Source organism: Falco rusticolus, chromosome 6, assembly GCF_015220075.1.
Source record: "Falco rusticolus isolate bFalRus1 chromosome 6, bFalRus1.pri, whole genome shotgun sequence".
Taxonomy (NCBI): domain Eukaryota; kingdom Metazoa; phylum Chordata; class Aves; order Falconiformes; family Falconidae; genus Falco; species Falco rusticolus.
The window spans coordinates 31,769,789-31,783,660 of NC_051192.1; the positions used below are offsets into that span (position 1 = coordinate 31,769,789).

The window sequence follows — 13,872 nt, forward strand, 5'->3', positions numbered from 1 at the left end:
AATGTAATGAGGAGAGAACCGGGGCAAAAATCAGTGCCAAAGCATCTTGGCGTTCTGATATTCTTTTTGAGAAGATCCAGTATAATTGCTTACTGCATTTTATCATTCGAAATAAAGTATAGGAAGGGGTTAGTTACCTCTCCAGTAGCTATGGAAGCAGTGAGGTGATTCACTTCGGAGGGGTAAACCTGGTCCGACCTTGCCAGGGCAGTAGAGGAGAAAGGGGAAAGATGACAGCAGGATGATAGAAAAGGTTGAGCAGGACAGCAAAAGTCAGAGTGCAGCTCATAAGTGGTAGGCCTAGGAATGACTCAGAAAAGAACAGACAGGACGGAAAACAATATGTGAAGTCATTAAAATAAGTCAGAGTATGCTAAACTGAGAATTCAATTTCAGGAGATGGCATTTGATGCAAAAGGGAGAGAGAGTCTGGAAGCAGATGAAACAGGATAAAGTATTTTCAGATTCCTCATCGAGGAAGATGGTTTTGGCTGGAAAATGTTGCATAGCTTGGGGAGGACAGTGAAGTCTAAAAGGGAGATATTTTTTGGGAAATAGAGAGGAAACAAGAGGAGATTGCCATAGGAATAAAAAAAGAAAAAAAGCAGTGAAGTTTAAGGATTTTGTATTGAAAAAACCCATCAGTTCATTGAAAGGGAAAAGTGAGGGACTGGATGGGAATGAAGTAGGATAAGGAGAAGTTAAAAAGGGTCCTGAAACCATATGACAGAGATGCAATTAACACAAGTATTTGAGAAAATGGGACAATAAAGAGCCAAGGGAAGGGCAAAAGTGAGCAATATATTTATATATGGTTTGCACATAATACAAGAATTATGAGTCAATAGAGAAGCTGTCTTGGAGAGAAGAGTGGAATTTAGGAGCTGAAATGTCAAAGTCTTACTGTTGCAAAATGAAGTAATGAGAGTAAATAGCTTCATCCAAGCATGCAACAAAAAACCATGAGAAGGTCTGTGACAAGACCCTTTGGAGCAGACTTTTCCAGACTATCCTGGGCAAGCGCATTATTAAATGGAAAAGCAGTGGATTGACCAGATTAGTCATTCTTTCTTGAATTTTTATTCTCATTTAACTTGTGCTTGAAAAATCCTTCATGCAGAATTACACTTCAGTGTAAGATTCAAATTGACGTTCTTTCAATCTCAGTTACCCGACACAGTAGGAGAAATACTGCAGAAAATAAGCATGTTGAAATTTGTATCTACATAATATTGAGCTGAAACTTCCTGACCTTCTCACATTCTTTTTCAGTTAGTGTGTCTGCAGCACCTGCTGGAATCCTCCTTCCCTGCTGTTGGGTATAAAAAGTACTAAGTAGACTTACTGTGCTAGTACCAAATAGAAGAGAATGGTGATAAGATGGACACAGTGTCCCAGGACTTCCATGTATTAAGTGCACAGACTGTTAAAACAGAAATAGAAAAGTTAAGGTAAAACAGATAAACTCTATTCCATTAAAAATCAAATTTAACTTGAATTTGGAACCTAATCGATTGTTTCGCTCAGTTTAAAACCACACTCAGTGTGGTATGTTAGTACAGAAGAAATTACTTAACATATAAAAAACCATGAAAATAAGTCAATGAAAAGTACTGAACTTTTTAGAACAAATTTCACAAGTGCCTAGCAGACCTCCAGCAATTATCTTGTCTCATTTGGTTTGCCATTTTAAAATTAGTTGTTCTGAAAGAATATCCTTCTTAAACCAAAACTCTGCTGAGAATTTATTTCTTACTCATTTTTTGCCCCTGTATGAATCACTGACATTCTTCTAGATCTCCTTGAACCTTTAGTGAATTGGGTGACCTCTACTTGAAAGGAAGGCTGTTTGTGAGAAGGGTAGAGGAGGTAAGGAGGAATTAATCTCACCTGTAGCACAAACTTCTGGGGAGAACATGTTCACATCACATGGCACCGTTCAGCTGTCTCAGCATGTTTGGCCTGCGGCTGTGTCCCCCCGTGGCTCTCATGGCTGAGACACCCAGCTGGAGACCTGCATCCTCTTCTCACCTAACCCTGCAGGGCAGATGTCTGTTTATCAAATCTGCAGTGTGTGGCTTTGGTTCCTCACCTCTGCAGTGGGACTTTGTAGCACAACTTTGTCCTACTGTGTTTTGTGAGAATTTATTCAGTAATGTCTGTTAAGTTATCTGGCAGATGTAGATGTAAGGTGCTATAGACTTACACAACCGTTTTTCCTTTTACATACCTTCGTTCCAGAATTGCTGCTGAAATGAATGAAACATGACAGTAAATGTTGATTTAAAACTGAATGAAAAATATTTCTCCTTCTTCTTCAATGCATTTAGGCTCCTGACCTTACAATCCATAGATCAGGGTCTGTGTAGTTCCATTTTCACATCTGCCTTGGCGTTGTGGAGTTTGGAGCCCTTGGCCAAATTTATGGCCAAAACTGCCTTATGGGGAATTTGAGGGCAGGTTTGCAGCCTTTCCGGCTCCCCTTCAGTTCCCCAGATGAGAGCTGGAAACCTTGGTTGCTCAGACATTGGCAGCTGAGGAAGAGGCTCAGTCTCCTATTAGTACTGACATTTGGTTGGGAATCCTTTGAAATTAATATGCTTCCACAGCATTTTTTATCTTGATGAACTGGAATTTTCAGGAGTAACAGCTTTTCACCAGTAAATTTTCAATCAGCTTTGCATTGACACGGTACCTTGTGAAGATTTTAAAGGAGCATTTTTAATTCAGTGGTTTAGTTTTCTGCCTGAGGAACTGACCAGCTTTCTAGATGACGGTTATTGTACAGTATTGTAAGTTTTAATTAAAAATTTGAATTATGTTTATCACAAGAGAGAGCATGAGACTTTTAAAGCTAATTTTCTTGATTTTAGCATTAGTAAGAGAATGTGGTAAGTAATACTAAAAAATATCCTTGTGTTTAAAGTTCTCACCTATGCTTTAATTCAGATACTTTTTCTTCTGTTTTTGAAGGTTTTCTTTAGATTTTTTGAGAAAGACCACGTTGCCTCCTGCTATCAGCCTCATTCATTTTTTTCAGTAGAGGATGCCAGTTTATAAGAGTGGGGGATTGACTATGTATGTTTGTCTTGGGAATGTCAGAATTTGTAAAGCTTTTTCTCTGTGCTGTAGCCCCCCAAATAGGCAAATCTGTAGCCATGCTGCAGTCTCAGTGTGCTTTCACTGGTCAGAAATAGATACTTACATTGTAGAGTTGTCACATGCTCTAGCCATTTCAAATCTTTACAGAAAGGAAGAGAAAGGCATTTCTAGCATGAGGTTCTTCTCACTAAAGGAAACGTCTAACAAGGGTTGCTTTTACCGAACCCTGTAAGACTTCAAATTTTGTTTTTAATGCAGCATTTTGATTTTTCTGGGGGTTGGGGTTTCCTCTTTTTCCCTCACACGTGGCTGTTGCAGGGTATCAGTACCAGTGTTATGCATTTATGCTGAATCAGAGAACCTGGAAAAATTTTACAGTCATCATTGAATTTACCCTTACCATCCTTCTCTGCTCTGTTTAGTTGAGCTGCTAAGTGAGTTTTACAGATGTGTCCACTGCTCCAGAAATCCTGCTGGCCATGGCAGGATTCCCCAGGGTTGGCTTAGGATCTCATACTGTTGCATCTAAGTGCTATTTAGAAAAGAAGCATCTTGTGCTTCCAGCTAACACATGCTACTAATTGCAGTGTGCCATTAGCCACCTGGGTGGTGAGTTGTATCGTCTTTATCACCCTGGTGCCATGTAACCCTCTAGCAGAGAGAGTCATTAAGTCAGTACAAAAGGCAGCTTAGTTCTCATGCCCTCTGTTGTGTGCGGAGGATGCACCCTGTTTTACTGTTTCACCAAAGAAAAGAGAATCCACTATATCCGCAAACCAGCACTGAGTCCTTTAAAGCCATGTAATCACTCTGTGAGGGTATTTTCTGACCATTTGCAATGATCAGATGCTTGGATAATGTTGTACCATTATTTTTAAGCCCTGGCAGAAATGTCAAATAAACGGAAGAAAGCTGAGGTTTACCGTCATTTGTCTTGATCTAGAAATGTCAAATAAACATGTTATCCCCCTGCAGGTCTCAGTCGGTTGTGGATCCTGGGGTGCTGAAACACATGGATAAGAACGAGGAAGATAACATGCAGCCTTTGCTTTCACTTGACTAACAGTTCCTGAGCGTCGGACATGAACTGAGGTGGAAGGCATTGCCTCTCAGCAACAAGCAAACCATTGGGAAAGAGTGTACTGGCTGGAACCCTATTTACTCATGTTAATGTAGCATAATGGCAGCAGGCATCAAGTTTTACTGTTCTGCCTGAATTCTGGCTGCCCTTCGGTGAAAAAGAAGAGGAGGAAAAAGGAAAATAAAAATAACAAAAAATAAAGAGGAATCAATAATTTATTCTGTAAGTGCCAACTTGTTTGTAAATACAATATAATCCTCTGATTTGACTTTGTAAGTTATGGTAAACAAATGCTATGGAAATGAGGGACTATTAAATATGTCAGTGAAGTGCACCATAAAAAAGAGAAAAAAAAAGTGTGCATGCACGCACACATACACACACACACACAAAATAACACATACTGGACAAATAAAAATATCAAAGCCAATTAAATGTTGTCCTTCTCATAGGAAGCCATATTGCAGCTAGTGTATTGACTGCTGTTTTGTTTTCTCTCTGCAATGCTCATGTAATGTGCAAAGATAAAGAGGGAATACAAGAACTTGGAGATGCTGTAATCAGTAGAATATTTCCTAACTGTGGGAACTGATTTCCCAAATAACATTGTGGTTTAGGGTTGTGAATTAGCATAAATCATGTAGCATTGTGAAAAAGATAACAGATGAGCTGGAACCAACTCTTTGATAGCTTTGTTGTTGGGCTGTATGGCTCTGTGAGGTTTCTTCCTTAATTTTCATTTACAGTTTGCAAATAACCAGGCTTGTTACCCTAATCTGGGTGCTGTAATGTGGGACACACTGGGATTACTTCTCTTGCATTTTGGGTGCATGTGAAGAATTTTTCCAGAACTCTGTTCTCCCTTGGAATGAGGCAGTAGCCCTCCAAATACAGCATAATAACCATTGTTTGAAAGTAAAGCCTGGCAGCAGAGGTCAAAACTTAATCACTGAATCCTGTGCACTGGGAAACTGGATACATATATACATTTCTACCAATCTCTGACAAACATACAAGGTGACATTGTTAGACAAGTATATTTAATTGAAGGTTTATACAAGAAATCATACTTATTCAATGTACTTAGATATATTATAGATTGTGTATTGAGACAATGTCATTATTAATATAGTAAAACTTTCCATAGAACAACAGCATTCCACTCCAAGCAAGGATTAATATGAATAAGTTGCAGTCAAACATCTCAGCCTATGTGTTTAGGACAATTTTGTTTTTGTTGTAGTGTAACTGTATATATTGAACATGTGCCATAATAGAGAAATACATTTTACCTCAAAAGGGCAACAGGTTTCACTAGGGATTGGGTAAATCAGCTGAAACGCAGGGGCTGTGCCATCTTTGTGTGCTGACTGACGCGTGTGCAGCCTGTTGTATGCTGAGGCAAGAATGTCATTTCTTGTTAGGACTTAACAGCAATCTGTGTGAGAAGACACAGGGTGCCTGCCAAGACATCTGAATAGTTATTGTAAGAGCGTGTCTGGGCAACGCAGGGTTTAGTTAAGAATACACTGACCACAGCGGAGGAGACAGTTCCCAGGAGCCCCACCTCCCAAGCGCCAGAATTTAAAGAATTTCTTCCATCACTTCAGTGACCACTGAAGTTTCAAAGTCACCAGTTGCAGGTCACCTCTCCTCGCCCAGGCTGACTGCAGCTGTAAGAGTTAGTAGGCTGGGGTGAGTTAAGAGGGAGTGGAGAGTGAAACCTGGAAGTGAGTCGTCTCAGAGTTTAGCTGTAACTCCTGTGGGGACAGCTTTGGCGTTTCTCAGGGCTGAGACTACCCTGTCTCTTCCAGCATCACCCTTGATTAGCCCAGGCAGCACACAGATAAAGCTTTCCCACATCGCAGTTCGTTAGCAACGCTGATAAATAGCGTATGCCCCACCACCCCATTGCATTGCAGGAATTTGTCTGAACAAGTCATCGCCTTTCTGCTCTCCTAATTCTGTTTTCATGGTATGTGTTATGAAATGTAAAGAGAAAAGATACGGAGCCTGAACATCTTTTCAGTCTGTCCTGCAAGTTTTCAGTAGTAGAAACTGTTGTAGTACCACTTGTATGGTTTAAGAAACTTGAAAGATTAGTGAATTCTTAGATACAACTTTATTCAGTCCTGTTTTTCACATTCCTTGTAACATCATGCTGGATAGGGGAGATGTGTCTCAAGGGTTTGCATAAGTGCCATATTTGAATGTATGTTATATATGCCCACACTTATGGATAATAGAATAGTATATTGCCATCAATCTGATTTTTAAGTCCTTATCAGATAAAACTCTAATATCAGTAGAAATTTTCTCCTTTTAAGGGCTTCAGGATTTAGTCAGTATTCCAGATGTATGCAAACTGTGACACAGTGGTGATCAGAATCTTCATGGATGCTTTTGGATACGTGGGCCAAATGGTGTAAACCAGAATAATGCTGATTTTAGAGTACACCAGCTGTCTGGTCAGAAAATGCAAATGCCTCTTACATACCCACAGACCATCTTTGTAGGAAAGTGTGCCTGCTCAACTGTCTGAAGCTTAAGCTTCATCAGTTTGTTTTGTTTGCAAATCCTTTATTTATACACTTAGTTGTAATTTATGTAATGTTTTCTGATGCCTGATTTCAGCTTCAAGTTAATGAGTATTAATATATTCTTTCCAGAGAATGAAAGTAGGATATATTCTAATTTTGTGTAACTGAGACCTCATCCTTCACCACAAAGAAAACTACTTTTTCAGTAAGATTTTCACTTTTAAAGAGTTGGGCTACAGGTCTTCTTGGCTGCAGCTTTTATTTTGCTGAAGCAAATTCTGGCAGTGCTAACTGCAGTTGTGACATCGGTTAAGAACATGGAAATGTGTAAGAAAAATAATTATCCTTTACATGCTCTCGGTATTCTTTGAAGGCATTTATCTTTTACACATCAGGGTGAACAAAGGATTTTCGCCTTTCCCTTGCTTCTTGTAGAAAATCTTTGTAGGTAGGTCAATTTTTAATAGATTAAATTTGGACTGAAAACTTTTTCCAATCTTTATTATCATAGGAATTGATGTCTAATTTTTATAGCAGAATTGAAGTGCTAAAAATGGATTTCAAATGCTTGGGAGGAATTCCTCTTAATTTCTTACCTTTGTTGTGTATTGGGTAGTATAAACATTGTTGTAATTATGCATGCCAATATGCATATAAAACAAATATCTTGCAATACGAGGAACTTAGTGGAAAAACTAGATACACCTGTCCAAGCAACTAAGTGAAAAAAAGGGGAAGAAAAAAAAAAAAGTGTAAAAATTGATGTTTCAGGCCTTTGGCAAAATCAAAAAATATCCCCTTACATGATGTCTCTTCCATGAAACATATGTTTAATATTATATGGAAAAATTTTGGAAACTTCCATGCCCAAAGCCTTCCTGCTGTAATCAGAGATGTCAGTAGTCTCTTGGCTTTATAAAGACAGGTATCAGTCCCACTAAGGTCCAAGAAATACAAAGGCTCCCAATAGTTATTAGTTGTAAAATAGCTTTAAGATGTCTTTACAGAAATGTAAATTTACTGTATAGCATATTTAAAAAGACTTGCACTCCACAAACATGCTATGCCTAGTAACAAGAGATATTTGTAGAGACATACATAAACTACACATGGAATTAAGGAAAACAGGAGTAGAAGGGACCTCAATAGGTCATTGATACGTGGAGGCGCAGATTCACTTTAACGGCTCTCTTAAAGAATTGTTTTAGCTCGGTACCTTGCATGCAATGCTCTTTGTATTATTTAATCACAGTCACAGCAAAGCCTAAGCACATTACCTGACAAAATTGTAACCTGACAATATTTTGTTTGTACCTTTTATTATTTACCTGTTCTGTTTGGGAAATTAAAAAGTTTGCTATATGTTAGAGCTACCATTTAGAATTACCTGCGAAACACATTGCAATAAGCATGGGTTATGTCCCTGTTATATTGTCCTTGTTATTATCAGCATATGTGTTCATCAAGATTTTTGAAAAAGTCATATTTGAAAGAGCATAGATGAGAGAAAAATTCAAAATCAGGCTTCAGGATTTTGTTTAGAATATTAAAATGGGGTGGAGGCACTGAGTTTGGTTTTGATAATCTTTATTTGCCTATGGGGAATGTCCTGCTGAGTTATCAACAGAATTGGGTAGCAGGACAAATTTGGAAGGTAAATATCAATATGAAAGGCAAGAACAAAGGTCTCAAAGGATTGTACTGAAAAATCACTTAATCATGTGGCTAGCTGTGTCGTGTCCTTCTAAAGCAAGGCGTTTTTCACGTAGTTTATGAGCATTTATTTGTGGTGCTGAGGATAGTACTTTTGTCCACAAAGTTGAAAGCACACTGAAATCAAGAAAATAAGTTACTGCATTTCCCAGGTAGCAAAACAGAAACATAGCTGCTTAGAGACATTATGAAATCTTGAAGACATTTACATTGTGTTTATATACAACAAAAATGACACTTTGATCACTCAGTCTGGTTTGAACTGCAGGAGAGAAAATAACGTGTCGCTGTTTTGTATAAGAAGAATGTCTGGTTGTTGATTCAGTCATGCCTAGTTTTTTTAGAAACCTATCTAAATCTTTTACCATGAGACTTTTAGAAACCAGGTGTGGTCTGCTTTCCTGTGGAGTTAAATCTGAATGTACATTTTACCATTTCTGCTAAGGAAACTGTGAAAAGGGATTATGTCCCCCAAATGAAATGCCTGTCTCCCTTGTATAATGATGGAAAGAAGACCCCCAAAAGGAAATCTTGGCTGCACAGTAAAGAATTCTGAACTTGGTCAGGGAGGATCTCCTTTTGAGGGCCTTGAAAGATACTTACTTCCCATTAACTATACAAGGAATGCTGGCATTTTATTTCAGTGAATATTTATTTATTTCAGTGACCACAAATGAAAATGCAAGCTGGGCAGATAGGACTCCACATCTTGTATTGCCTTGTAACCTTGAACCATCCCATGTCAAGGGTCTGTATTTAGCACACTGACTTGAACATACCCTTCAGTCTGCTTTTCAGCTTTCAGTTGTGCAGGAATGTTTTCCTGTCAGCTTTGGGATCTTAATTTCTTCCCTTCGTATGGGTCTGTTGCCACAAAACGGCATTGACCCCTGTTGGATTGCACAATTTGAAAAGTGATTTTGTTGTTAAAATATAACAACGTGTGGTATGCTGCATAGTGGTGAAGTTGAAACATAGGTCACAAGGCTCCCCCTACTTTGTCACTCGTTCTCCAGTGCTCTGTGTGTGTAAACTGCTTTAAACTGATAACAGACATGTCAGACTCGCATAATAGGAGTTTAAAAAGAGAGAAAAAAAAGTGAGTTTCTGCAGTGCGTTGAGAACCTGAGTTTATGGTATCACTGTGGAATCCAAACAGAGAGGAAGCACTGCACACAGGCAAAATAGAGACACCTCCAAGGGAAGATGCTGATGTTTCCATGTGGTGCGTATTTTTGTTAAAACATGACCAAAGTATTTTGTCTGTGGGGACCATGATCAGCCTGTTGTTTCTGAATCGGTCACTTACAACTAGTCCTCTCTAATAAAGGTGTAATAAAGCTTCCTTTTGCTTTCAGTGGAGAATTCATTTCCAGAGAATTGGCATGTCTGTCAATTTGCAGCAGGCAAGTGGTGGGGGTTAATTACAATTTTTGTCTGATATGGAAATGCTTCTGTGATTCCTTAAAGAGGCTGCCGCATCATGAGCAACACACAGCAGTGCCTAAAGGCAGGCATCTGAAATCAGGTCCCTTGGTTAATAAAAATTTAAGGGGAGAAAAAAGCAAGGGAAAAGATAATAGAAGATGATAAAACACAATAATTAAAATAAAAACCAGAAACAAGGCTGCAAATAAAAGCCATATGAATGGCAAAAATGATGTGAGGGAAGTTGTATGGAGGCTTCCAAAAAAGTGAACCAGTAGTCTATCGTGTGTTCCCCATCTACGTTATGAGCAGAATTCCCTTTTTTCACATGGTCTACCTTGTACAGCCATGGTGGAGTTTCCTGTGTCTATAGAGTTATGATGTGAAATTGTAGGTGCAGTAGTTGAGCTTGTGAACATGGTTTAATGGATTAGTGCATGCCACCAGATCTTCATCTGGAGATGGGCCCCAACCAGGTACTCAAAGGAATATGTGAAATGCCATGTCCTGCCTGGCTGAAGAAGTCATGCAGGGAGAGAAGGAAAGAGCTGTATGTCCATAAGTAATGGTGAAATGCCTATGGAGAAAACAACAGTGGGGAGCTGGAGTGAACTGATCTGTCATTTTAATATCAGGATGAGGGAGGCTTTCACTTGCCCTGTAATGTAAGAGAGGGCTTACATACCCCACCACACATCTGTCATCAGAAAGGAGAGAGAGCATCTTTCTCTCTTGCCAACACAAACTTGCTTTTGATGTATTTAAACCTGATGTATATGTCAGGTCTAAACAGCCTCTGCTGCTGCTGTTTCCACAGTGGTTCTTGGGATGTGGGTACCATGTAGCATTCAGGAGCTGGAAAGCTAATGTTCAGCAGCCTGTCCATAGGAAGAGAAGAGAGGGATGTATTCTGTAAGTCCCTGCTGCAAAGATCATGTGGGAGAATTCAGTGCTTGCTCAGATTAAAGCCCGTCTTGCCCTGACATCAATATTGGTGCCTACTCTGTGTAGAAGGCTGTGAGTGTAAGCAGCGTGGGAATCTCTCCTGTGCACCTCGGTGTCTTGCGCTAATTATGCAGCCTTTGAGCTGTAGCTGGTGATCTGTGTTCTGTGTCTTTAAACAGTTCTGCTGGTGATGTTAATTGTATCCATTAGTCACTCAGAGTGGAGATGATTTAAAGGAAACTGACAACTTTAAGCATTACAATTAATGTCTAAAAATATTAAAATGGTGATGGTTATAAGTAATGCCTAAGATTATGATAACTAAAGAGTTTCAGGGTTTGGTTGCATTGTATCCTTGATGGGACTTAGTGTATAATCACTTTCCCTTAAATACAGTTTTCCCTGAGGTTCATGTGCATCTTCCATGCATCAGTGGCAGAAGGAATTGAATAGTAGAAAATGTGACTGTAAACCTATTAATATATTCAGAGAGGTACATATAGAATACCTGACACTATTAAAAAAAAAAAAATGTCTCTTTTAAATCATTTAGTTCTCTAGCTCTTTCACCCTATGGACTGTTGTATGAAATGTGTCCTACAAAACTTCCCCAGTCTGCATCCTGTCTTCTCCTACTCCCTTGCATTCAACAACATCCTGTCTTCTGTCCATACTTTATTCTATGAATGACTGGAGAAAACTGTAAAAAACCCCAACACCCTGATAATCTGCAGACTAGAGCTTGAGGACCACTATTTTAAATATTTCCCTTGTACAAATCTCTGGTAACAGGGTGAAATGGAAAATGAGAGCAACAGCTGACCTCATCACAGAGGAATAATAATAATAAAAAAGACTCTGGCTAGGAGTCCGCACAGGTGTAGACAGACAGTCATCTGAGACAGCTCTTGTCATTTAAGATGCTACCTTCCCCTGACTGTTAGTTACCACTCTTCAGGTAGGGACTACTGCCCCAAAATTTAAGCAACAGCAGATTATGGAAGTGCTCCTGTCCCAATGAAGGTTGTGCACAACTCACGCTAACTTTGTTGATTCTGCACTCATGCAAGTGTAAAAGCACTCACGTAATCTATTAATACAACTCTGTTACGAGAATACTGATTAACAGCTAGCTATGGCGACATCTAAAATTGCTAGATTGGCTATCTGTGCCTTAAGGCTCTTGTGTTCTGTAATACTTGCATAGCGGTAACTACTGAATAAATTTTCTTTTCATGCAGCAATCTACTGTGGAGCCTTATGGAAAATACTATAGCAAAATATCAAAAATTCAAAAATTAAATTACAGGAGTAATTTGCAAACAGTGCTTGTATCCTCAGGAGAAAATTTGTTTGTTTCTCAGTTTAGTACTGTTAGGACTCAGGGGGTCTGAGATTTGTAAAGCCAGGACAAGTCTATCAATCACGTTCTCTCTATGTATAGTTTCAATAACTATTCTCTTTTCACAACTTGTCAGTTTGAATTTTATTCTTGGACCTAGTAAGATGGTTACTTTTGGTCTGTTGTGTTCCAACCTAAAATCTGAAGATTAAGCAACTTTGTGAAACATGTCACTCTTTATATTGTATATTTAAATATCATCAGTTCTCTGTGATCAATGGGCTGCTTTGGAGAGTACTACTACTTTAAATCATTGTTGATTACTGAGGAAGAATGACATTCTGTTAAATAAAATATGACCAAATGAAAATTAAAATACATATATATTTTTGTGTTTGTACATGGGAGTGTTTGTCTGGCTTGCTTGTGCTGAAATATGTGTGGAGGACATTGGACCAACTGTACTTGATTTTTATCAAGGTTTTGAAAGAAAAATAAGAAATAACTGAGTGGTGTATCAGCATGTAAGTTTTTTTTCTGGTAACACTGAACGTCTCTTGCTGCCCAACAGTAAGTTTTAGAGAGCTAACATATTCCATGTTTACAATACTGTTTTGAGCTGTCACTTCTTGGAAGTCTGCAGGTCGTGAATGTCCTCACAGATGAAGATCAGGCAGAGATGTAGCACAAGAAAAGCTCATTTTTCTCTCAAAAATATTTTCTACTCTCATGCCTCTTAACTTCTTCTGTGCTGTGCTCCCTAGAATCATCTCATGTATGTTGACTTTTCTTTTGATCCCACATCAGGGAGAATTGATATTAGCTCCTCACAGAGATGTCTGTATCTTCAGGGAAATGTTGCTGTTCTCAGGAGAGAGTAACCAGGGTAGAACCGACTGTGATGCTGAAGTGGTGTCTGCAAAATGACCATATTTCATTCTAGATTTTATTTTTCTTGGGAGGGAGAGACCCAGTAAATGACAGTCATGTGTTTGTGTGCTTCTCCAATGTCCTTTCTGTAGTATTCCTTACTTTAGGCACAAGAACATTTATTCACATTCTCTGTACATTTTCCATATCTTAACTTTGGTTTACACAGATTTTAAAAAATAATAAAAAAAAGGCCACAGTAGCTTTTTGTTTCACACATAATCTCAGTGGTATATTCAGATGCATTCCTTATGCCAGTTCTGCAAAGTGTAACTTCCCAAGAGGAAGTACAGATTTCCCAATTCCTACATTGAAAAAAAGTAATTTATGGTTTCTCATCTATGTAGGAATGTAGTCCTTCAGCTCCCAGGTGCTGCATTGTTGTATGTAGACAGTAGAAAATAAAGTATTTTGTCTCATTGCCTGCATGTGCCTTGACAGTGCTGGTTTCATTCTCATGAGCTGAGTAGTGAGGAAAAATAGCATTTAGTCTTCTAGACATGTACATATGGTTGGCTGGTCAAAAGCCCTTCTAGTACCTGAACCCTGACTGACAGTGTCCCTTCCCCTCTGGATAAACTACCAGGCTGGCAAGCAATCTTTCTTCCCTTCATCCATCAATTTAACTGTTGAAAACTCTGGAGGTTAGCAGCTGAGAAAGTGCATATGTAGCAAAAATATGCCGCACTGGTCAAAAGGGAGATAATTTTCTTTTACACTATCATTCTCTTCTATTCAGAGCTACAACTTTTAAACTTTTGTCTTTGTGAAAAATTTAACACCTTGCCTCT

General features: G+C 38.8%; 1 protein-coding gene across 1 annotated transcript in view; it reads left to right on the forward strand.

Annotated features, from left to right (window-relative positions):
• The window catches only part of CLVS2 (clavesin 2), a 59,631-nt gene extending 47,080 nt beyond the window's left edge, over nucleotides 1-12,551 (forward strand). The window contains exon 5 of the mRNA XM_037392975.1: nucleotides 4,078-12,551. Coding sequence (XP_037248872.1) covers nucleotides 4,078-4,165 — 88 coding nt within the window. The 3' untranslated portion in view covers nucleotides 4,166-12,551. The remainder of the gene's footprint in view (nucleotides 1-4,077) is intronic.
• The last annotated feature ends 1,321 nt before the right edge of the window (nucleotides 12,552-13,872 follow it).